Genomic DNA, 24384 nt, shown 5'->3' with positions numbered 1-24384 from the left:
TCGCAAAAGAGTACCAACCAGATATCTGGCGAATGGGTTCCAGCGCGCGGTCAGTTGCGGAATGAGGGCACTATATGTGCCTTGCATCGTGGCCGTTTCCAAGCAGGCGCAGTAATTAAACCTCCGACCAATGATTCTCTAGCGATTTTCGTAAGTTGTAACCGTCAATCCTGGATACTGAGCGAGCTTATTGAAAGTCAGCATTCTGCCAGACGCCTGATAACTATGGGGATGCTCGACCTCACCCCGACCAGACAAACGCACACGCTCTGTCTACAGCAACATCTTGTCAATAAACACCTCTTTCATAAATCAGTGCCTAGGAAGCCTCTTTGTACTCGGACTCCATTAATGGGCAACAGAAACTTCAAAGAGGACAACTTCTTTCTCAAGTGTGACGATCATGGCCTCTACGACAGATTCGTTGCCCAACAGCAACTTGAGGGACATTTTCTACTTCCCCTTCCATTAATGAAATCAAGAAGCCCAATCTGATCCCGGAGGAGATCACATAGGCCGCGTTTTGGGCAGCAGGTGCCGTTGGCTTGATCATCCTCGGGGTTGGACCGGCCATCTTTGCCACCGGCACTCTTGTATCGTTTCTGTGTTGAGCTGATCTACTCACTATCGCACCCTGAGGGGGCCGGATAGGCTTACTCTCATGAAGTCGGACATCATTGAATACCTGAACGATACTAAGCTGAGCGAATACAAGGGCAAACTGCACGCGCTTTTGGAGATCATCGAGGTTTGTGCGGGCGAATATACGAGGATGTCTCAACCAAGTCTCGTCAGCAGATTTCATCGTAATCAGAAGGTGTACGGCATCCTGGACGAGCCCGCCTTTGGAGTCAGAAGCTATGAAGGAGTACCACTGGGCCTCCAACGACATTGAGCAAGTCATGATCAGCCTCGTCCCTTTCCTCATCCGGTGCATGAAACTCCGGCTCTTTCTCTTAGTGAATCTTGCTGTCATCTGTGCGAACAGCGCCGACCACATGGACGATGCCGAACGTCAACTCGTCGAGTTTCAGACCGATCCGGACTTCATCATCACGACCCTGACTAACACCATCCAGAACTTGAAGATACCAGCCGCCAAACAGAGAGCAAAACACAAAGCCCAGTTCAACCCCGAGGTCAAAGCTCCAGAATGCGCTATGGTTCCGTGGATGGAATAGTTCTTGAGACAACTTCTCTAGCTGCACCCTCAGATACATTCCCAAGACCATTGCCAATTACGGCTGGTTAAGGCTGTTCCCAAGGTATCTCCAGCATGTATCCCAATGGTGGAAGGATAACGGCCGTGGCATGGATGCGTTGGTGCGAAAAAATACTGTGCTGGTACGCGATCAGCTGCAGGCCCATTGCAACTGCTACTTCACTGTGCTTGAGAAAATCATCGGGAAGCAGGAAAATACTACCACAGTCCTCTACAAGTACTGAAAGAGCCAGTTCACAATGCTGGATCATTAGCCCGACGGCCGTCTAATGTTCTGCCAGATGTGTTATTCGGTAACTCAAGCTATCGAGCTGATTGAGCCCGGGAATCTGCAGGAGTGGAGGAATATGGTGAGTTAGCGTTCTTACTTCTCCGGCTCGTGCGCCCTCGAAGGGCGTAACCACACACTTCTTTCCCTTGCACAGCAGTTAAGGCAACAGCTCTTTCTACTCTCACAGTGTACCACCGGACTTGATTACGCACGCAGCCCTCCTTTTGATCGGAACAATTTTGCTGTGGAATGGATCCGGTCCATGATGGAGCTGGAGTGGTGAGCCTCATGTCAGCATGGCTTTGAGAGAAGTTCAAGAAGGGTATCTTTGTGTTTATTTCCTGTTGTTGGATATCAACAAATAGAACGATAAACCCGATGGGGTCTTTAGATATTTTGGACCCTTGTTACTTTGCCAGAGCTATCAAGAGACATACTTACATACCACAGTGGGACCTTTGGGTAGGCGACAACTGTAGCATTCCGAGCTACCCATGACTGCATATGTTTATGATAACGCCAAACTTTGTGCAGGATGGAAATGAAACTAGAGGTGTGAGACAGCATCCTACATCGACGTATCTTATCTCTAGCACTCCAAAGAGCACCCTAAATTTGCTGAGTGCAGGTTAACCCGCAAAATGTGCCTTTATTTTTAGCAAGAAGAGTGCGAATAAGCCCACCTTTTCAGGGAGATGGTGCCTGTAAATTAAGAGGATGCCATGATCAACTTGCCCATGAGTGTTTGGGGTTAGCCGTATCACTGATAATCGATGCTTGCGGGGAAAGTTGAATACATTGATGTTTGATGGATGGAGGAAGAGATAAGTGTTTTCCTCTTGTCTCTGAAAGAGCCACGTCAGAAACCTTATAGGTCTCTGGAACGATATACTAAACAAGTTAACAAGCTTGAAAAGGAGGGCCACTAAAGGAAATAGAAAGACATTCAGCAAAACATCAGAAGAGAGGAAAAAGAGGGAAAGAAATGAAAAAGAAACTAGAGCCCATAACCATCGTACAACCACCACTAAACTCCGCATGGCTAAAAAGGGCTAGAGAAGCATACGGGTGAGGGACCAATGGTGAACGTATTGCAATCAAAGTCACCAGATGCATTTCATGGGAGAGAAAGCTTCCATGAAGAAGGTGCCGAATTGTGAATCATCGTCATTGTTCTGACAGGCACCAGTAAAGGAGTGAGAACTTGGTCATCAATCCTCCCTTCTTCCACCAAATCGCAGTCTGAACGGTGAGCGCATCCACCCGCTTGTGCACCCGCCGATCCTGCTTGTCATCCCCGGCGATCTTCCGGCTTGCGGCCCCACATTTCGGGGACACAGCTGGCGCCGATTGACGACAATCGGTACCACGACGGATCCTCCTCCGGGGCCGGGCCAGGACTATAAATTCTTCATTGCTGGGGCCGGCTCCGAAATTTTTCTCTTTCCTACCACAAACAAGCAAAAAGCATACCGTAGAGCAGAACTAAACAGCTATATGTGAGGAGAGAGTGAGTCTTTGCCCCGTCAGAACACCTAAACATTCACTAACAGAGGACTTAGACGTTCCACAAGATTTCCAGCGTTCACACAACTTTCCGTCTGCTTCTTTTGTCATACCTTGACAAGCTTTCATTGAAGCTTGACAAACTTTGGTCACACCTCATCAATGTAGGTTCTCCTCCTTCCCTTACCATCCACTGTTACACCCACTAACAACATCCTTTGGCCATCCAAGCTCAGAGGAATTTGTCCATCCCTGCTAAAAAGACCTGGCAAAACAATAATCATGTCTCCCCTCCCAGAGCTCGTCATTACCGAACCCTCCCAAGGGGAAATTCTCATGCCTGCTTTTCCCGGCCATGTTGTTTCTGAGCCCAAGCCTAGCCCTGCTGACTACGAGGGCGGCCCTTATAACCCCTTTATCCCGGTCTGGCCTGAGGACCGCTGCAGGCTTATGGTTTTTGGTGCCTATGTGATCGCCTCACTGCTCGGGGTTATTACTTGCACCCATCTGCTGGCGTTTTGGCTGATGGGCCGGGTGAATGTTGTGCGCCTGCGGATGGGGCTAGCCCATCTGCAGGGCTGGCTGTGGCTGGAGGAGGAGGAGCCCATCGCTGCCGCCGGCCACCAGGGCCAAGAGGAAAAGGAGAAACTGATGGGGGCTGAGCACGTTAAGTGTGTTATCTGATGGAAAGGAGTTTACATGCGGTGAATGATGGGCAGCTAATGGGGGAAATTGGATTGAGAGGGTAAAACAGTGCTTGAGTCAGGACAATATATTGGTGGTGGTGACTTTTCATGACGCGATGAGAAGTGAAATGTCGTCGCAGAAAAGCGTTTGCTGTTATCGTTTGTGAGAAACTTGCGTCACATGTGCATCTCTCTTGGGTTGGCGGAAATCGCCAGTTCACTTGTACAGAACTCTTGTGCCCATGCGCCCATTGCACTGGGACATCCTACCTAACAGTTAACCTTACAGCCTTGAATTGTGCCTTAAAGATAAAACTTAGAAAGGAAATACGCTCAACTCTTTCTCTATGTCCTTTCCTTTCTGCTCTCGACCATGCATTGCGGTCTCTTCTGCGAGGGTTCAAAATGCCTGCGAGTCTTCGTGGTGGTCTGTGGCTCTCTGGTCCAGTTCGATCATTTTACGCAGTTATCAGGCATTCGATCTTTGCCGCTAAAAGCCAACCGAACCTTCCGTTGTCTCTTTCATGAATTTAGAAGAAATAGGTGCAGGATTGCTCTTCCATCTTCACGATGTTCGATTCATGCTTCTTGAGGCTCAGCCGGCGGGACAGCAATCACCACAGACTTTTAAGGCAAAAGACCTTATCGAACATTTCTTAGAACAAGCACCATATCTTCGTTAGTAACATAAAAAATTATCGGTATGGCTCAATGTGATGATCCAACTAGCCTTCCTGAGATGGGTTCGAGCTTGGTTCAAGGCTTATGGATCTGAGAGACAGGAGTTCTCGCGCAGATTCAGAAGTACTGCGGCTACCAGTTGGTTTAAGCAGCTGTTTGTATTGCTGACTTGGAGGTTCTTTTCGTCCCCCCTTCCTGCTGCGAGGAATCCTTTTGCCTTATATACTCAGAATCCTTCCTCGTCTTTTCTACCAAAGACCTCCCAGTCTTTCGTCGGATATTCTCAGTTTTGACGATCTTTCACTGTTGACGCTTAAGCTTTGACAATCTTTCATTCGTGATTCTTAGGTTTGACAACTCGTCGTCAGAACCCCTTGCTTCTTTTCCGCTTGATATATTCTGTTGGTCGTGCCACGCAAAGGCTCATGCAGTGCAGGATCAAGCAGGAGTTCAGGGTCAAGTACCATCGCAACTGCACAACAGCTGTCTATATAACTGTCTCATGGTGTTTTCGGCAATAACTGGACAGCTTTCACCTATAAGATGGTAGATAAGCCATAGAGAGGAAGACAATAAAGAATAGCTACGAGATCCTCATCTACTTGTATCACACGGCATTCGAGCTTCGAGGGGGCAGTTGTCATGAACAGGTAAAGATTTTGTACTCCATATAGGAACACCAGAACTATATCTGGTGATCCTTGCGAGAACCATATCATCCAGACCTGTCAAATGCCCCCTTCCGTGGCCCCAGCAGTAAAATGCAAAGAAGCGTTCCGAATGCCCATGTTCTGACTGGCATCCAGGCTAAAAAAAATAAGATAAATAAATAAAAAAACATGTTGCTCATGGCCTCCACATGATAGAGGTTTATGGGTTGACGGACCGTTTCTTGTTTGGCAGCGGTTAGTCATGAAGTCAGCAAGTTGCGGCCAAAAACATGGGAAAGTTACCAAGTCACACACACTAAGGGCTCACATACTGGTATATCCGTCGTAAGTTGACCAAATCAGACAAAGACAGCTCCCTTGTTGCGCACTTGAAGCCTGCTAGTCTCCAGCAGGGGGTGGCATGCTTCTTCGCTGGACGCCCGTTGCTGGGCAGGCCGCAGCAAGAGGCGACAGAGGAAGACCACAAGAAGGCAGCAGAGGGGTCCATGGAGACTGCCCGCTGAGATAGCCCTTCTGCTTCAGCTAATGCCTGTGCCTGGGGTCAGTTAGCAAAACATCTGACAGATGATCACTCACGCCTAACAGCTTTTCTCCCAAACCTACCCTCCCTCCTAAACAAAATGACTTCACCGCCGCTGATCAGACAAAAGCGGTGTCGTCTCGTTCGGCCCAAACTCTCCAACCCTTCGACCCGCGGCGCGCAGCTGGGCCTGAAACTGCCTCTCCCGGCGCCCACGATGGCGGGCGAGCATCATGCTGATGAGGTCGCCAAAATCGTAGAGTTGGCCTTGCTCCTCGTCGCTGCTGCGGCGAAGAAGGAGCAAGCGCGGCAGCTCTGGATCGGTACCCCGCAGGCGGTGCACCAGGAGCCAGATGCCCATGGCGTAGAGAATGACGACACAGATGACGGTGAGAATCACTATCATAAGGATCGGGGCATCCAGGGAGTTGGGGGCAATTGGCATTTTTGTTTAACCCGGGGGCTTTTTAGCGTGTCGAGAAGCCTGTTTTGAGGTGATCGTGAAGAATGGAGCATGCACAAAGGTGGGAGCTCGGAATCTTGAGACTTAAATAGGGGAAAGTGAGTTTCCTTAACAAAGTGTAACCAGAAGTCAGTGCCATATGCCTTCACATGTATGGCGCAAATTGACAAAAGCTCAGTGTTTCGATGCAGAATTGTCTGCAGCTTCGTCAGTCTCGTGGCCATCTTCAAATTCTGATGACCGTGTTGCACTGCTCATCACATGTAAGCAACAAAATCGTAAACCCGCGCCCGTGAAGAGACTGTCTCCTCAACACTTGGATTGCCTAGGGTCAAAATATCTAGCACGAAAAGCAGGGATCCTCCAAAAAGGTAGCACAATTGCACGTACACAATACTGAAGGCTTACTCTTCTTTGAACGTCACTCCGGCAACCAGACAGAATAATCAAGGGAGCTCGGTCAGGCCCTGCGCTACCATGGTACCAAGAGGGTTGTGATTTCCAGTGAATAAACATTCTGGTGACTCAGGAGCATGCGTCTGCATGGGATGGTGAATGTTATATGTATTAGTGATACTATGTCACTTGATGACCTTCAGCCTCAAGCTCAGACAAACAGATGAACCCCAGATTCAATGCCGTAAACTAACAAACCTTGCATGTTTCTGTATCAAGGTCTAGGTAACTCATGCTGCTCTAATGACTAATTGATGACCATGCCACTCATCCTTTGTTGGTGGTCCCCCGAGTTCCAGAGGATGTGTCCTATTTCTGTAGCTCACTGAACTACCATATCCTTGTCCATGCTCATGGACATCATCCTTATCATTCCTGCCACCACAATAGCTACCCTTTACATAGCGGCCCCCCCCCCGGCCGAGCAGAATGATCACCACGGTTATAATGTTCCAATGCGTTCCTCAATTCGCCATCCCTTCTTAAAGAGTCTTTTTGAAGAGGCATCCCCTCCTCGTCCATATCAGCCTGCATAGCAGCATCTGACCTGTGAGCCCGCCTTCCCCCGGCTTAAAGCTTCCCCTTCTTGCTCTTTCCCCTCTTGTTCTCTCTTATTCTTTTTTCAAATCCGCATTTCAGCCTCCTCCTGACCCTCTCCTGCTGCGATGGGGCCGATAATTGTTGAGGGAGTGGTGCCGGGGGCTTTATTTTCTAAGAGAGTGACTGTGGTAAACATGGGGGCAGTAATAGCAGGCTAGGCTGTGCCTTGGCTTAATGAGTCGAGTGACAAGAAGGGGTTGTGATGCTCTCAAGAGGAATAGAGGGATCTGGTTTGGGGCTGGGAAAGAGTGGTGCTGGTGTTGGTGCTGGTGAAGGAGTGACGACTATTGTCAGGGTTGTAGGGTTTACTACGGAAGGAGAGGTTATCTTACTTAAGACTGGCATAAGTTTGGGGGTGAGGGATGTGTTTGCGATTGGAGAAGACGAGGAATGTATTTGGAAGGTCGTCGATACTTACGACATTGTTGAAGGAGGGTAACAGGGAACACTTGAGGATGGTGCCTTGGCTGACGGCACAGAAGTCGATGATCCATGGCTCGCCGAATCTGCAGCCGTCAGCGCTGCTTCCGAGCTAACTAGCACAAGCACCGGCGGGATGGGGGGCGAAGCAGAAGCGAACGAAGCAGGGGGGGGAAGGACAGGGGGCTCACTCTTGGAGCTAGAGCTGGGCCCTTTACTAGCGGTGGTGAAGCTACAAAGCCGTTCGTCAAAGTAATGGTTCGAGGAGAGAAGTGGTTGGTTGGTAAGGGGTAGGATCATTCAACGCGGTAATGAGAAGGAATAGGGTAGTAAAGTGGCTCCGGCGGGAAGGGGACGATTGTAGAATTGGGTTGAAACGTCATGTGGACTGAGCCGACTTAAAGATGGCGTTTGCCGACATTTGGATCGCGATTCATGACATTGAGATCCAATCTCTTGATGTTTGTATAAAGCTTTTCCAGGTAGAGGTCGTATTTCTCGACGCTGGGACCGCGACTTATGATTTGGGGTCAATAGTCTATCCACAGTCGGTTCGAAAGCCTCAACATTGCCGTTTCTTGTCGACTTTCTCGGCATATATATTGCAATTCTTAACATCACGATCGTGGCTTTCGATCCCCCGATTCAATTCCCCGACTGCGATCTTGTCCCTTCCTGTCTGGCATCTCGACCTTCACATTTGCCCCTGTTGGCGAGTGGCATCGGCTTTCTGCTTACCCAGCTGTAACCGTGGAGTCCATGACTTGTGCTTTTTCACGAATATAATCGACCTGTTTATCAAGAAAGCAGAAAGAGAAGTATCTTGCAACCAAGGCACGTAAAATTTATAACTGTAAACTTGGCCATACTCCCAAATCATGCTGCATCCGTCCCATCACGGGAAGTTGAGATGATGAACGTGCAGGTACTAGCCTTCCTTACCCCAGTGTTGGAGGGGTACGAGGGCGAAAGCATATTCATGGGATAGAAACGAGAAAGGAACGCTTCTAGCTGGTGATCCTTGGCAATATAATCTTCAAATGCATCCAGCACTACATGTTAGAATAACACCTGTTACTATGTGCTTTTTTGCTGGGCACCTCGCCCGTACACGAGCTTCTGTTGACTCTTGGTCTTCTGGCATTACGTAGAATCACTATTTGATGCGATCTTTGGCGTAGTTAGCTCGAAATGAAGGGGTGAAGCAAAGGACTTCCGGAAATGAGGCTCTTGAAAGAAAGGAAGTTCTTCGAAAGTCTCTGCTTCTGACAATGGGGAAAGCAGATCAGATATCCTCGGTCTCTCGGAGGCTCGAGGACAGTTATTTCACTCTGTAACTCCCCACTCTTGCCCTGGTATCATCTCCCAAGTAACATCTTTTCACCTTTCCCTTCCCGGAGCCAATTCCAAATAATCCATATCCCTGCAACATCCTTCTCTTTCTGACCCCCATCCCATTGTGAGAAAAGAAAATACCTCCCCCTCGATTGTCAAAACAATCTGAGCCCGTAAAAGTCCCAAAAAGCAAAGCAACTTGCCTGATACTGGAGTCGAACCAGTGACCTTTGCATATCGATCCATATCGAGAACCTCCTATTTCCTTTGAGGATACAAGGAATGGAGCATCTGCGGGATACAAGTGCAACGCAATAACCACTATGCTAATCAGGCCGGATTTGCTTCGCCTTGGTGATGGTGGGTGTGGGAACTTACTTTTTGAAGGAGATCATACATACATTCTTGGGAAGACAACTCAACTCAACTCAGGTTCCCGGCAGGCAATGGGACATGCAGAAAGGGGTTACACCGAGAAGCAGACGGAGTACAATCGTGGATGGGGACCTCAAACTTGCATTTTCGCTTGGTTAGAGAGTGAGGACTTAAACCAACAGCTTGCTGGTGGGAGGGCATTCCGTTCTCTGAGGATACTAGGGGTAAAAATGCAGGTACGTAAATAATAATGATGCGTAGGAATAATAAGCATGCTGTCGATAAAACACAACCCAAAATCCCCTTATAACCCAAAAACCATGTTGTCTCTTTCTTCAAGTTCTCCAGCCGGTCTCCCTAACCCAAACGCCAAACCATGTTCTAGATAAGCCCATCTAACCCAACCGAAGCCACGATGACACCATGTTTAATCATACATCATCCAAAATCCCCGTTCAGCTCTCCCTGTTCTTTGTCCTCAGTGCGAAACCAGTGCATTACTAACCCCCATCAGCATCATCCCCCCAAACCCAAACAGAATACTCATCTCCCTGTCATGCTTCAGCCCCAAACTCTCCACAAACAACTGCAGCGCCACGCTGACCATGATCCCCGCCGTTCCCGCAAAAAGACACCCATACGCCGTATTATTGACCCCCACCTGTTTGTCCCCCGCGAGGGTGAACCAGAGAACCGCAACCCCCGCTCCCAAAGGCTGGCTCAATCCTCCCAGCAGCGCCGCCCACGCTATGGCCTTTACTCTACTATTGAGGGCTAGGTACAGAGGCAATGCCATGGCGAAGCCTTCTGTGATGTTGTGCACGGAGAGAGCGAGGAAGACGTTAAGCCCCAGCGTGGGGTTGGCGTGGTTCGTGGCGTAGGTGATGAAGCCCTCGGGGAACTTGTGCAGGGCGATGGCGAGGACGGTTTGGAGGGAGATGGAGAGAAAAGCGTTGGTTGGGACGTGGTGGTGGTGTTGTTGTTGTTGTTGTTGTTGTTGTGACGAGTGGTGGGAGTGGTGAGAGTGGGCGTCTGGGGAGTGAGAATAAACATCGGGAGTGTGGATGATGGGGCCGGGTTCGGAGTCTGGGGCGAGGGTTGACTCATCGGGGCTGTGGGCGGGGTTTTCATGAAAAGATTCGCGAGGCACATCGTCATGAGAGGGGGAGCAGAAGGAGGCCGGGAGGGTGACACTGCGGGTGAGAGGACCGCCGGTGTGCTTGAAGCAAGACTGGTTGCAGGGATCTGAGTAGCCAAAGCACGGCCCTTCTTCGCTGCAGTCGGGGGTGTCTTTGAGCAGGCACATAACCAGGCTTTTGGAGTGTCTCGCTGATGGGCGTCTGTCGGTGTTATCTGCATCGTGAGGATGGACATCGGGATGAGGATGGCCGTTGGTTTGAGGGTGCCCATTGCTCTTAGAAGTGACGGAAAGCGTCCGAGGAGACTTCAGCTTAGCAGCCCCGTTCGCCGCGCCATCGGTTCGCGCTGAAAGCAAGGGGGTAGTTTCCGCGATACTGGGCCTAGGATACGTGTGCTCGTCCCTTTGGCCATGATGATGGCCAACCTCAACATCAACCGGCCCCTGGTGAGTATGATCGCAGTCAACCACGTGCGAAGGCATGTACTGATGCAGCACACGTGACATCATCTTGATGCCAAAGTACCCCGTCACAAAGCAGGTCATCATTAGAAAGCCGGCAGATTGATGGTCCCAGCCATCCTCGGTCAGGTAACGCATGGCCGAGGGCAGCATGCTGTACAACGCAGAAAAGAGCTGGGGGATGTCAGTTGGCACATGGGATGGCCACATAGCGACGATCGGGGGAAACAAACCATGACGCCAAAGCTGAGGCTCAGCGAGCAGGCCAGAAAGGCGCTGCTCTGTTGGATGCGAAAGTTGCGCTTGCCTGGCAGTAAGCGGACGAAGTAGTCGATGCAGGTGATGGCGGCACCGAGGACGCAAGCTGGGAAAGTTAGCAGTGGGCTGATGAGGATAAGGCGAGAAGACTAACCAACGCCGCTAAAGGCACAAAGAATCCAGCCCCGGGTGTCGTTGTCTATCTCCATTTTGTCCATCGTGGGGGAAAGGTTTAAGTTAGGTCTGGCAAGTCAGGAGAATGATTGAAGGTGTCCGGTCGTGAATCAAGATATTGAAGGTAAGCAGTGAGAGAGTCTGGGGCATCACTGGCGTGGAAAGGCTGGTGGCAACATTCGAGGTCGAGCTTAGGAAGGCTGATGATAGATTTAGGAATGGCTAGACACAGACTGAGGATAGCTCTAGGACACGGGAGTTTAGTAATAATAATAATAAGAATAAGAATAATTATATAGGGACCGCCCAATTGAGCGCAGCGACGAGATTGATGACGATGTGTAGGAAGGTTTGGCGTGAGATAGGATGGATAGGTCGATGAATGGGCTGAGAGAGTGCAACACGAAAGTGAGAACCTCGATGGCTACAGCCTTTGAGGGTCGTGCCGCAGAGTGGTCAGCAGTCGAGAGCAGCGTCCTTCAGCGCTCAGCCTTGGCGGCCAGAATGCCAGAAAGACGTCAAGGTCGTCCTGGCGGCGGGTCCGTGACTGCAGGCAGCCCTGTCCTTAGTGTCCTGACCTGTCAAAGACCCCAAGCCAACAACACTGGGCCGTAGCAGGGGCTCTGTTTGTGATAATTGTTTCCCGAACACTCCTGAGGCTTGCGTGAATAGAAATATTATTTCTGATATTTTTCCTCTGTATTTTCTAGCCCATCAAACTCCACAGCTCACATAGAGTGCCAGACGCCTGTCACTTCCCCAGATCTGGGCATTTGTTGAAAAGGGGCTGACCGGTTGCAAATTGCTGGGTCCTGACTCGCCCGCTACCACTTTGGTGGCTGCAGCAGAGAGGGCTGGCAGGCACCTTGATGGCTACGCGGCTGGCCGTGGTGCAAGGACTGTACATGACGCGGTGGAACGCTTGCGACTCTCCAACACAGGATTGAATTGGTGATCTCGACAAAGATGTCAAATTCTAAGCCGTGTGATCAAATTTCCAATTCTAATATGAATATACCTGCACTTCATATAGCACTTCTGCCAATCGCCACAGGCCCATAGTTAGTAGTCTGTTCTCGTACAGTGTAGTACACCGTGTCGCTGCGGGGTGCCCCGCCCGCAAAGCTTGGCCTAGATCCCGCGGATGCCAACAGGGATATGCTCGGGACGACATCAAACGAAAATTTGGGTCGAAACAACCGAAACATCGGCCACGAGGAACACCGGCAGTCCCGACAAACACCGCACCGAGCCATTCAGCCCCCTAGAGAAGCTGTACCTTGCATAAAACAAGGTAGAGACTGACCCGGGAACGTGCAACTTCTAATCCAGCCCTCCGACGAGCAGACCGGAAATGTCCAAAGCCACCCTCGCTGTCATCGCCGCTGTCAGCGCCGGCGCCGGCGCCGCTGCCACAGCAGCCATGTACTCCCTCCGCGGCGACGGCAGCAACAACAACAACAAAAAAAAACTTGAGTCTACCGCGGCTCCGATCGCCCCATCCTCGACCCTCGCCCCGCGCCTAACCTCTTCCCCGGTGACCGTCCCCGTCCCGGCCTCACAAGTCTTCGACAACTCCCCCTCCACTCCCTCCAACACCCCAAGCAACGCCCCCGTCGATCCCTCAGGCCTCTTCCAATACGGCTTTCCCGGTCCCATCTCCGACCTGGCAACGCGCCAAGCCTTCATCTCGTGCTACGACCGGCGCACGCGCAACCCTCACTGGGTCGCAGAGCACATCACTCCGCAATCTCTGGCCATCCGCGACGGTGACCGCAAGAACAGCAATTTCCTCGAAGACCCCTTGATCCCGGCCAAATTCCAAGCCAAACTCAAAGACTACTTCCGCAGCGGCTACGACCGGGGACACCAGGTGCCGGCAGCAGACTGCAAGTGGTCTCAGTCGGCGATGGACGAGACATTTTATTTGACCAATATGTGTCCGCAGGTTGGGGACGGGTTTAATCGGGACTACTGGGCACATTTCGAGGATTTTTGTCGGCGGCTGACGGAGAAGTACCCCTCCGTCCGGATTGTCACGGGCCCGTTGTATCTTCCCAAGAGGGATGATAAGGACGGCAAGTGGTACGTCAAGTACGAGGTGATTGGGAACCCGCCAAACGTAGCTGTGCCTACCCATTTCTACAAGGTTATCTATGCGGAGGAGGACGGGCCAGAGAAGAAGGTCGCGCTGGGGGCGTTTGTCTTGCCGAATGCGGTGATTCCCAATGAGAAACCGCTGCAGGACTTCGAGGTTCCGCTCGAGGCGGTAGAGAGGGCGACGGGGCTGGAGTTTGCAAGTAAGTTGCCGGTGCAGAGAAGGAAGCGGTTGTGTGCGGAGACGAGTTGCAGCATAATTGTGAAGGAGTATGCTGAGAGGCAGAAAGCTTTTGCGAAGAAGGCTTAGGAGGCAAAAGTACTTGTAACGTGCTTGTAGATACGTGACGATGTAGAGTGTAATAATATAATGTTGAATATTAAGCCGCATGAAACTGGAGCGGTTCAACGTCCAAGACTCGATCACGACTAGACCTTTTGCTCGATCCCCCGGATCATTTCGCCATTTAAGTTTTCCATCTGAAAAGCTGCCAAACTTGACTTGAGAGAGCAACCGCAATACTATTCCCGTACTACATCAACACTGTGCCTTTTGAAGCTCCGTCCCATCACTCAACGGCCATACAAGTGCCTGGCGAAGTAGATACGTGTAACAACAACACCCTACACCGTGGCATTGCCTTCTCGCATATACCCAGCCTCCGCTTTGCCTTGGATAAATATTAAAAACACCAAACCAATTTAACTCTTACCGCCCCCTTTCCCCCCTTGCCTATTCCTCACAAGCCCCTTTGTCCTCTCCTGTACCTCCATTCCACAACTCCATAAGTTTATCACCTCGGCCTAGTATAATTCCCCCTACTCTGCTCCATCCTCAAGCTCTCCTCCTGACTCGGCAGCGGTGCCCTCTTTCTTATCCCCCCACTCCCACTCCCACTCCCTCCCTCCTCTCTTTTCTGGCCCTGTTGTTGTTGTTGTTGTTGTTGTTGTTGCTGCTGCTGCTGCTGCTGCTGCTGTTCACTCATAAACCCTGGTACTGGGGGGAACCCCAACCCCGGCAGCCCCGCAAACCCTGCCCCAGCTCCCGGTGGTGGAGGCGGCACAAAACCAGGGGGTAATTGTCCCCCTGGCGGGAGAGGGGGCATGATGCCAGCTTTTTTCATCATCTCTGCTATGGCTGCAAAGTCTGGCGTCCCCTTTCCATCCGCGGAGGGTAACAAGCCTGGCAAAGGAGGAGGTATCGTGCCTGGAGGGGGAAGGGGGAACGGCAGGGGCGGGACTGCGCCCGCACCAACGCCGGGTATGATGGGGGGCGGAGGGGGAATAAGACCTGGCAGCGCACCAGCAGAGGAAGTCGATGGTTGCGGCAGCCCAGGGATTCCAGGGAGACCCGGTAGAGCTGGCGGTTGGGAGGCAGCGGCCTGGGCTTGGGCCGCTTGTTGCTGCATCTGCTCCCGCTGATGCTTAAGCGGCATCTTTTGGTCGACCAACCCATCCATCTCATCCTCCAATTCTTGTTCTTCCTCAGCCTGACGCATGTGTCTATGCCCGCGACGATCCCACGTCCCTTGCGCCTCGGCCGCCGCCTCGCCGATGTGGTACCGCGAATTGAAATTGTCTGCCTCACCGGGCCTCGCGCGTGCCCAAAACCGCGTGATGCGGTCGTTCGACCCGGAGGCTAAAATATGACCCAGCGGGTGCCAATCCAAAGACCAGATGGCGAAGTCGTGCGCGTAGGGGATGCGATGGGCGGGGTAAATCGTCTGCGCAGGAGTCGAAAGCGGGTCGGGGCTGTCGTAGGGGGCGATGGAAGTTGAGTGGCCAGGCGGAGTGTTCGGCTCGTCGAGGAGGTAGTGGAAGAGGGCGCCGTCGGAGCCGCCTGTGCTGAGCAGGTTGCTGTGGATGGGATGCCAAGCGAGGGTCGAGATATCCTTGTCGTGGCCGCGCAGCAGGACGATGTCGCGCATCATGCGGAGGTCGAATACACGGGCGGTTTGATCGCGGGCTGAGGTCGCTAGGCATTGGCCCCGGACGCGCTCGAAGAGGGTCTTGGTGATGGTGTTCTTGTGGCCGTGCAGGGTGGTGAGGCAGCGGCCTGTGCGAGGGTCCCACAACTTCACCAAGTGATCCTTGGAACCGGAGACGATCAGGCCCTTTGTCGGGTGCCAGTCGCAGCTTTTGGCGTCCCAGCCGTGGCCAGTAAGGGTTGACTCGGCTGCGCCGGCGGCGAAGTCGAAGATTCGGAGGGTCGAGTCGTCGGAGGCAGTGACGAATTTGGTGTCGTTGGGGCTGAAGGCCAGGTCGCGGATGGGGTCCTGGTGGCCGCGGATGCTTTCGACGTTGTTGAAGTTGGGCTGCCAGTACTTGATAATGCCGTCGTGGTCAGCCGACACCAGCCAGTCGTCGCTATGCGAGTAAGCTAGAGCGCGGATAGCCGAGTCGTGGGCCTGCATAATGGTCTCGAAGTTGAAGCCCGTGCCGTTCCAGAGCGTGAACTCGCCGCTGCTAGAAGCTGTCAGCAGACGGCGGCCTTCGGGCGTCCAGCGCACCACGTTAATGGGGTGCTTGATCTTGTTGAGGGAGGAGTGCAGGTGCCTTGTTGGCACCGAGTCTGCTGGGCTTGTTATCCTGGCATGGGGAGGGAGCATCTGGGAGAGTTAGCAAATTCCCAGTACTCAATACATAGCTTTTTGGGTTGAAAGAAAGGGGAGGAGCGGGGAGGGGGGGGTTGGGATGGCTCACATCAACAATATAGCTGTGGCTTGGGCGTTCTATCTCGCCAGCATAGGACCCCTTATATCTGGGCTGGCGATGACGCATCCAGTGGACGATGGTTGCGCCATAGTCGGTGACGGGCCCTGCACTGTCAGCTACGAACAGGATGGAAATATGATGGCAGATTGCAAGCTGTTAGGTATAGCTTGCGTTCTGTCGTAAGAGTGAGAGTCTAGAGACTTACGTCTGCCCCGTACCCTTGGCCGCGGCTCGGGGGCATCGTGGGCCCCCGTGAAGCCGTCGCGGCCATCAAAGGCCATGATGATGGTGTTGGAGTGAAAGTCGATGATTTAATGGGCGATTGGGACGATTGTGGTGACTGGCAATCGCGCTCACAACAAGCCTGGCTGCATCAATGGCAAAGCAATGCAACTCAGAAAAACCCAGCTCTCTTATGCTGGCAGGTCGCGCAAGGCTGGAAAGATGAAAAAGTAAATTTACTGTCGTCATGCGCGATGGTTAAAACTGGAATTGGGCAGCGGGCACCAAACTGCGTAGCCTAGCTCTGCCACATTAAACCTTCGAGTTTCAGTTTTTGAAGTTTTGTGGTGTCGCCCTGTCAATTCTTTCACCTGTATTTTGGCATCTCAGATCTCGTCATTGTCGCGCCGTCGCCGCCGTCGCGAGTTGGAAGGGTCGTACATCCAGCGCGTAATGTGGTCCGTGCATTCTGCCAAGATATAATAGAATGGATATTTAGGGTTAGGGTTGCAACATCCCTGAGAGCCAAGACCGAAGCACGTGCGACTATACATCAAATGCCAAGTGCCAAGGCCCGATCTGCCCCTCCATCTGTGGAACCATCAGTGCCCAATCGATCCAACGTTTTCATGTGAGCGGCGCGGGTTGGAAAGGAGATGAAGTGGCGTGCTCTGGAAGCATGAGAAATGTGGAGGGCAGTGTCTGCTTGCTTCGTCTCCATTAACCGTTTCAAAATTTTTTGTCACTTCTGCGACAGAAGTTTTGTCAGAGTCTCTGTCGCAAGATACAATACTGCAATGTCTAAACGCAGAACCTGGCATATTCCGTCCCGAGAGCCCCGAATGTCGCACTGACCCGGGCGCCCGAGCCATACTTGAAAAATTATAGGGAAAATAATCTGAATCTGATGAAGGCAACATGGCATGGCATGGCTCGGGCCGCATCCATCCATCCATCCCATGCCATGGGAATTGCGGCCGCGGCACACACAATGACAATCACCTGTCGCCCATTTCCGCTGCCTACAATGACCCCAGCGCTAGCCGCGCGATCGCGTTGTGGCTGCCAGATCTGGGGACACACCCCAGCAGCCCAATCCAGGAACTGCAGCTGTCGCCGACCGCGAGTGGAGCCATGCTGTCAGCAAGCAGGCGCTGCCCGTGGGAGCCCACTGTGAAGCCCACTGTGAGAGCCTTCTTGAACAGCCCGCTACTTCCTCTCGCTGCGAGTGAGTGAGCCCAGATAGACTGCCCACTGCGCTGGGCCTCTGCTCAGACCCCAGAGCGCTCCCGCTGTGGACTGCTATCCTCGGCTCCGCGGCTTTGTGCCCGTTGCTGGTGGACGTTGTGGGTATCGATGTCCATGGTGGGCAGGTCTGGGCATGCTTGAACCAGGCGTCGCAACGGCTGGAACGCTGGCTTCGGGCGTCGGCATCGGCGGCTCGGGGCATCCATACCTTAATCATCTCGCATCACATCGCATATGGATCTCTCCCCTCTCTCCCCTCGGGCTCCTGTACCGTCCAATCTGTCCAGTAACCTTACTCCGTGCTTGTCTGTGTACTTATCGCCCGCTGTCGTTGCGTGAGCTTTCATCGGGCAGCTGCCACTGCATTGGTCTTGCCACCACTCTTAAAACCCCGCGATTCCGAGAGCTTTAACAGAACTCTGTTTTCCATTTCTGCAATTTCCAGTTGCAAATTCATTGCAGCACAACATACACACACACACACACACACACACACACACACCCGCACACACACACACACACACACACACACCACACACACTCACACACACACATACACACGCTTGACGCTTCTTCGCTCGCTGATGGCATTTCGTACTTCGCACAGATCGCTGTGATCTCACTCTTTTCTCTCTGCCAATTTACCATCTTTCAATCGAATATTTAAGACGCTAAAATCTTACCTGTTTCGTTTCGTTTCGTTTCCTCTTACCACCAAAACATACATGTGTTTCCCGGAGCCCCAAAAATGACCGAAAAACAAGCTTTCGAGGTTACTGGTGTCGACCGACTCGGCAACACCATCATTCGCCGCCGGGTCGTCGAAGACATCAACCGTGCCGAGTCCGAGAATCCCAATGGCACCGTGAACTCCTCGGCTTCCAACGGGCAGGCCTCGGCCGCCGTGGCCATCAAGAAGGCAGCCTACAAGGGGAAGTATCGCCATGTGGCTGCTATCCATGAGGAGGCTAAGCCTTCTTGCCTGAGCCACGACGCTACCGATACCCCCAGTTTCCTGGGCTTCCGCAACCTCATGGTTATCGTGCTAGGTATGAGAGTCGCGATCGCTTGTTAGGATAGGCCTATTACTAATTGCTTCTAGTTGCGAGCAACCTGCGTCTCATTATTGAGAATATTCAGAAGGTAGGATCCTTAACAAAGTTTATTCCGGTCGGCTTATAGCTGACTCTTTTTTTTTTTTTTTTCCAGTATGGTGTCCTGATTTGCGTTCGCTGCCACGACTTCCGTGCTTCGGATGTGAAGCTTGGGCTTGGACTATACTTCTTAATCCCTCTGCACCTTCTCCTGGCCTATTTTATTGAGCTTGTCGCTGCCAGCCATGCCCGCAGCACGCGGGCAAAGATTGAAAAGGAGAAGCGCGACGGGTCTTCGAGCCCGACCGCCCTGCAGTCGAAGCGGTTCCAGAGGACGTGGACTGTCATCTGGCTGCTTCACTCGCTGAACGCCACGGTCGCGCTGGTTTTTACGAGCTGGGTGGTTTATAATTACATCCATCACCCGCTCATCGGGACCCTGACTGAGACGCACGCCATCATTACGTGGCTCAAGACGGCGTCCTATGCCTTCACGAATCGGGACCTCAGGCACGCCTATCTCCATCCGGCGAAAGGAGAGTTGGATGCCCTGCCGGAGCTTTATCGTCAATGCCCATACCCAAAGAATGTGACCATTAAAAACTTGGTCTACTTCTGGTGGGCGCCGACTCTGGTGTACCAGCCCGTGTATCCGCGGAGCGAGAAGATCCGTTGGGTTTTCTTGTTCAAGCGTCTCGGCGAGGTTGTCGTTCTGAGCGCTTTCATCTGGTTCCTCAGTGCTCAGTATGCCACTCCCGTGCTTGTCAATTCGCTCGACAAGATTGCATCGCTGGACTACTTCTCCATCCTCGAGCGCCTTCTGAAGTTATCCACCATTTCTTTGGTCATCTGGTTGGCCGGTTTCTTCGCCTTGTTCCAGTCGGGGCTTAATGCGCTCGCTGAGATTACGAGGTTCGGAGACCGGTCGTTCTACGAGCCGTGGTGGAACAGCCCTGGCCTGGGCGTCTACTGGCGGACGTGGAATAAGCCGGTGCATCACTTCTTCTTGCGGCACGTCTACCAGCCGATGCGCGGCCGTGGCTGGAGCCACAAGGCGGCGAGCTTGGTGGTCTTCTTTTTGTCTGCGTTATTGCACGAGCTTCTCGTGGGTATCCCGACCCATAATCTGATCGGTAAGCTTCCTTTCATCCTGTCCACCATCGGTACACACACTAACAAATCCCAGGCATCGCCTTCCTAGGCATGTTTCTTCAAATCCCGCTCGTACAGATCACTGCCCCTCTCGAGCGTATGAAGTCTCCATCCGGCAAGCTGCTAGGCAACACCATTTTCTGGGTGTCGTTTACCATCCTGGGCCAGCCGCTGGCTGTGCTGCTCTACTTCTATGCCTGGCAGGCGAAGTACGGCAGCGTGTCGCGGTCGATGACGACGATGCAGCGGCCTCCAGTTTGCCCACCGTGCCCTTCGTCCTGTACGTGAATTTGTTTTGAGTTTCTTTTTTTTTCTTTTTCTTTGCAAGTTTTTGATGTTTTCATGTATTAGTTTAGTACGCTAGAGGGTTCTTGCTGCTGGCTTCGACGTCGGGTATCGCCGGTGTATGGAGTAGATGTTGTGTGTTATGGATGAGGTGTTGGGCGGGACATTTTGTTTGTTTACTCGGCGTGGGGGCTAGATGGGAGGTTTGAACGGTATTTTTGATTAAGTTTGGTTCTTGAGAAAAGTCTATGTGTGACATGTGGCTCCTGGCTTTTTTTTTTCGTATGTGCGTGAAACCGACAATGCCATTGTCTAACTGTCGTACCCTCGTTCTTAACACAAGCCGTAATATGTATAACCATGACAACAAATCCATGCTGAATAAAAGCTGCGATGATGTCCAGGATTTAACCATCATATATACCATCTCCCATTATTGCCCGCAATAATATACCATCTCCCTGCTCGACGCCATTTTTATGCCCATAAATGCTCAACCCACATCACAACTAACTACCTGGACAATCCCTTCTTTCATATTGACACCTCTATTCCCCCCTCCTACCGAACAAAAAACAACCCCGTCCCCACCCGTTCCCTATATCTATCGTACTCGGCCCCAAACATCCTAACCAACGCCTCTTCCTCATAGCCAATCCGCTCTTTAAAAAATCGCCCCAGCACCACCGCATACCCTATCAAACTCAACACATTCCCCATGACGAGCTGCGTTCCCAGCGCCCAGTAAAAAAACCAAAGTAACTTGGGTGTCGGAGCAGGGAATAAATGCCAGTGGTGACCAAAACATGGTCGTAAGAGCGGTGGAACTGCACGTGGTGGTTGAAGGAGGGGCCGGCGTGGATCATGGCCAGGGAGCGGATTGCTTGGCCCATGATGACGAGGAGGAGGCCGAGGAAAACTACAAAAGGGGAGGTGAGAACGTGGTACGGGGTGAGGAAGAACGAAATACCCCAAGAGGAGGGGAGAAGGAAGAAGTGTGCGAGGAAGCACTCCAGAAAGGCGACAGTGTGAGCTATCGCGTAAGCAGGCCAGTTCGCGGTTAAGAGGAACGACGAGGTGTCGGCCGCGCGGGTGTTGTATGCTGCGGTGGTGAGAAACTCGAGGTAGTGGAATGTGGAGAGGGTGGTGAGAAAGAAGGCCAGGCGCCAGATGGGGGAGGAGAGCACAAAAGAGAGGTAGAAGGTGAGCAGCAGGCCGAGGGTGAAGGTGCTGCCTAGCATGAAGGAGCGCCCGGCGATGCCGGCGAGGGATTTCGGCTGGTGGAGTTGGTAAATGCGATCGGGGTTGTAGGAGGTGCTGTGTAGATAGTGAGGAGGGTTAGTTCCATGGAGGTTGGAAGAGGGGAAGATGGGGAGGACGAACTAGTCTGGAGACCAGGGGCGGGGGCGGGGTTGCCTATTGTTTGTATGGGACATTGTTGCTGCCAGTACTCGTCTGACTTGGGAAGTTGGTTGGTTTTGACTATCTTTCGAGTATCCGAGGTGACTTCGGAGCTAAAGTTGTTGGCGATGTGGTGGTGACTTCGAGGTCGGGGATGGTGCTCCAGCGGATGAGAACTTCGACTTCTTAGGGTTGTGCCATGCCCGAGGGCTGTCGCACGAAATTCGCGCTGCACAAAAAGTCGGTGCTAGAAGACTGCTAGGGAATTGGCAGTTGAATTTCAGGTTCGAGCGGAATAGGCGTCGTCGAGGTGCTCGTTGCTCGAGGGAGCAAGCAGCCCAGGAGAAGGTCGAAAGTTGAAGCGTAGGCTTGTGGATCGCAGCGCTGAGGAGGCTCGCAACATCGCTACAGCCGCAGGGGTCCTATCTCAGCGGGCCGCCTGGAGCCTGTCGTGTAATCTCTCCAGCAGTGAGCAAGGCGCAGCTGGCAGCTCAGCGACCAGGGTCCCTAAAGTACTACTTTATCAAAGAAACCCCGTTTTAACGAAGCCCATGGACATCAAAATGCAAGTCCCTTGATGAACAATGCTTCACAGACCGCCCTGCATTCTGAAAGACGAAATGACCAGAATAAGCAAATTGACCCAGCCCCAGACAAAGGGGATCCAGGTTGACATGGTGAAGCCGCCAACGAGATAGCTCGCGCCAACACTGTGGAGGGCGGTGTTAGCATCAACTCAACGGTATCGTTTGGGAGGAGACCGACATCAAACCCACGACGCTACCTGCGATAAGAGCCTCTGCAGCGGCAACGATAAAGTACGTCAACGGCACGAGCCACAGGAACTTCCAGCTGGAGCGCGCCTTGGGCAACTGCATGAGTAGAGCGTAGGCAACGGCGCCCATGTGGAAGAGCCCGTACAGGATCAGTGTCCAGTAGACGGTGAAGCGCCACATATCGTCTAGCCGTTTGAGGACGACAGTTGAGTATTGGGGTTTCCAAAAGAGGGATGGGAATGGAGGGGATTCGTGCTGCATCTTGGTGTCTGCCATACTGATGTGTGTAGAACGCTGGGGTTGTTGAAGGAGAATGACAATGTCTCGAGGATGGACATGACAGTCCATATTGTCAATGAATGAAATGCATTCAGCTCTCGATGTATGGATTAGGGGATTCCCCGATATTTGCATTAACCTGGGGAGACCCACCTGCAGTACGTACCTTGTGCCTCGGCTTTGGTTCGCCGACGGGAGTGCCATCGGCGCATCGCAGCCAACCCTCGTGCAGCGTCTAGCATCTCCAACCCCCAGCCTCCTGCATCAACAACAAACCTAACTTCAACTTCAGCCAACTTAACCCAACCCAACTTAACCAATTTCAAGCGAAACATCGACTCGACTTAGCGTCCTAATCCCCCCGATGGCGTAAAATGGACCGCCTCCTGACCAGCGTGCTCCAGCAATACCAAGACGTGCACGACGATGCGCGCACTGACAACATCTACGCGCTGACGACGACATTGTTGACGAACCTGTCCAACCCGCTCAATGTGTCGCTGCTGACCTCGCAGCTGCTGACCGCGCCGGCCATCTGGGCCCGCGGTGACGGCATCCGAGCCTGCTTCCGCATCATCAGCCTGTTCAACACCGCCGCCATCCATGTGCGCCGCAACGAGCTCGAGAATGCCAAACTCAAGGACGCTCCAGCCCAACCGCCGCCTCAGTCCTACGCCGCCGGCTTCGCTCCCCCTCCGCAACAGCCCCAGCGTCGCGGTGGCGGTATCTCCAGCAATGCTTGGGCCGCAGCCGTGCTGAAGGGCGCCGATGACCAGTCCGTTCGCTGGCAGCATCTGCTTGTATTTACTGGTGTTTTGCTGGGCTTCGAGGGCAACAACCGCAGCTCACTGTCTTCCAACATGAGGAATACACTCGAGAAAGCCGTGGTTACGGCAGCCAACCTCGCCGTGCGCAATAGAGCCCCTGAGCCACCCGCGCCCCCGTCGCCTGTGGCTCTCGCTCTAAACTACGCATTCCCTCTGCTGGCCGAGTCTGTTCGCGCCGAGCTCGACAGCGATGCACTCGTTCCCGTGCTCGCTCAGGCCATGCTGGGCCCTGACTGTCTCGAGGAGGGCGTCTTCGTCGCCAGCATAGATATCGACGTGAAGCAGGTCGATGAGAAGTTCCATTGGGCCGAGAATTCGCCTTCATTCCTTCACATCTCCCAGCTCGAGCGTAAGCCGCTCGTTTCGGGGCTGGGCCCATTATCAAGGCTATTGGCCCATGCCGTCCAACACTCCCGCAACTCGCAGGCAGTCATGCAACTTTTGGACGACCTGGTCGCCTTTACCGGGAGATTGCTCCAATACTGGGAGAGCTGCAAGCTGTCCGAACTGGAGATGTCCGAGGAGGAGTTCTTTCTAACTCCCGAAATGCTCCAGACAACATGGACGGCCCTGTGGCTCTTCCTGAAAAAGATCATGTACGCCGTCGTCGCGGTCCTCCACGCTATCGTCGCGCGCAGCTTGATCGACCGCCACATGCGCCAGGACGCCATCGCCCCCCTCGTCGCCCACAAGACCCTCCTCGCCCTGCGCAACCTCTACTTCATCTCCTCGCGCAACAGCGCATACGCCTTCCAGGTCTATTCCTTCACCTACCTCACCTCCCTCGACACCCTCTCCCGCTACCCCGACGCCGCCGCCTCGTTCTTGTCATCCATCAAGCCGACGGCAACCGCCCCTCCCGCGAACGCGAACATAGGCAACGCCAACGGCAGCCTCCCCGCACACCCCCTCCATCGCATCCTCGACCTCTACTACCTCAACGTCGCCGAACACCTTCCCCTTAACCTCCCCACGCCCTCCTGCGACTCCCTCATCATCCAGCCGGCCTTAATTTACCTCACTCCGTCCTCCATCACCTCCCCCTTCCAC

At 52.9% G+C, this 24384-nt stretch overlaps 9 protein-coding genes and 1 non-coding gene across 10 annotated transcripts in view; 5 read left to right on the top strand and 5 right to left on the bottom strand.

The window, feature by feature from the left end:
* Positions 1–860: 860 nt before the first annotated feature.
* CTHT_0069520 (uncharacterized protein) lies at positions 861–1181 on the top strand (the record flags this gene model as incomplete). Its single annotated transcript, XM_006697167.1, has 1 exon — positions 861–1181. One exon carries the CDS (start codon positions 861–863, stop codon positions 1179–1181), a length of 321 nt encoding a protein of 106 aa, XP_006697230.1.
* Positions 1182–3281: 2100 nt separating this feature from the next.
* CTHT_0069510 (uncharacterized protein) lies at positions 3282–3683 on the top strand (the record flags this gene model as incomplete). Its single annotated transcript, XM_006697166.1, has 1 exon — positions 3282–3683. One exon carries the CDS (start codon positions 3282–3284, stop codon positions 3681–3683), a length of 402 nt encoding a protein of 133 aa, XP_006697229.1.
* A 1876-nt stretch (positions 3684–5559) lies between these two features.
* On the bottom strand, positions 5560–6002 carry CTHT_0069500 (uncharacterized protein; the record flags this gene model as incomplete). The annotated part of the gene is made up of 2 exons (XM_006697165.1): positions 5560–5566; positions 5668–6002. The coding sequence occupies 2 exons, from the start codon at positions 6000–6002 to the stop codon at positions 5560–5562; spliced, it is 342 nt and encodes a 113-aa protein (XP_006697228.1).
* Positions 6003–9031: 3029 nt separating this feature from the next.
* CTHT_0069490 lies at positions 9032–9167 on the bottom strand. Its single transcript has 2 exons — positions 9131–9167; positions 9032–9067 (listed from the first exon to the last, which is right to left on the bottom strand). It is a non-coding gene; the product is annotated as a tRNA-Thr (tRNA).
* A 517-nt stretch (positions 9168–9684) lies between these two features.
* CTHT_0069480 (putative metal ion transmembrane transporter protein) lies at positions 9685–11273 on the bottom strand (the record flags this gene model as incomplete). The annotated part of the gene is made up of 3 exons (XM_006697164.1): positions 9685–10980; positions 11040–11170; positions 11219–11273. The coding sequence occupies 3 exons, from the start codon at positions 11271–11273 to the stop codon at positions 9685–9687; spliced, it is 1482 nt and encodes a 493-aa protein (XP_006697227.1).
* Positions 11274–12592: 1319 nt separating this feature from the next.
* Positions 12593–13645, top strand: CTHT_0069470 (mitochondrial nuclease-like protein; the record flags this gene model as incomplete). Its single annotated transcript, XM_006697163.1, has 1 exon — positions 12593–13645. One exon carries the CDS (start codon positions 12593–12595, stop codon positions 13643–13645), a length of 1053 nt encoding a protein of 350 aa, XP_006697226.1.
* A 484-nt stretch (positions 13646–14129) lies between these two features.
* On the bottom strand, positions 14130–16331 carry CTHT_0069460 (putative polyadenylation protein; the record flags this gene model as incomplete). The annotated part of the gene is made up of 3 exons (XM_006697162.1): positions 14130–15944; positions 16039–16154; positions 16256–16331. 3 exons carry the CDS (start codon positions 16329–16331, stop codon positions 14130–14132), a joined length of 2007 nt encoding a protein of 668 aa, XP_006697225.1.
* A 1937-nt stretch (positions 16332–18268) lies between these two features.
* CTHT_0069450 (O-acyltransferase-like protein) lies at positions 18269–20054 on the top strand (the record flags this gene model as incomplete). The annotated part of the gene is made up of 4 exons (XM_006697161.1): positions 18269–18569; positions 18623–18663; positions 18730–19747; positions 19801–20054. The coding sequence occupies 4 exons, from the start codon at positions 18269–18271 to the stop codon at positions 20052–20054; spliced, it is 1614 nt and encodes a 537-aa protein (XP_006697224.1).
* Positions 20055–20755: 701 nt separating this feature from the next.
* Positions 20756–22489, bottom strand: CTHT_0069440 (uncharacterized protein; the record flags this gene model as incomplete). Its single annotated transcript, XM_006697160.1, has 4 exons — positions 20756–21368; positions 21559–21637; positions 22050–22162; positions 22218–22489. The coding sequence occupies 4 exons, from the start codon at positions 22487–22489 to the stop codon at positions 20756–20758; spliced, it is 1077 nt and encodes a 358-aa protein (XP_006697223.1).
* A 392-nt stretch (positions 22490–22881) lies between these two features.
* Positions 22882–24384, top strand: part of CTHT_0069430 (peroxisomal membrane protein pex17-like protein) — a gene marked incomplete at both ends in the record, with an annotated part of 2270 nt that continues 767 nt past the window's right edge. The window contains one exon of the mRNA XM_006697159.1: positions 22882–24384. This exon is cut by the window's right edge and continues 50 nt beyond it. Coding sequence (XP_006697222.1) covers positions 22882–24384 — 1503 coding nt within the window.

The sequence above is a fragment of the Thermochaetoides thermophila genome (assembly GCF_000221225.1).
Source record: "Thermochaetoides thermophila DSM 1495 unplaced genomic scaffold scf7180000011822, whole genome shotgun sequence".
In the NCBI taxonomy this organism is placed as follows: Eukaryota; Fungi; Ascomycota; class Sordariomycetes; order Sordariales; family Chaetomiaceae; genus Thermochaetoides; species Thermochaetoides thermophila.
The sequence above is the reverse complement of the archived record's forward strand: the minus strand, read 5'-3'. Positions and strand labels throughout refer to the sequence as shown.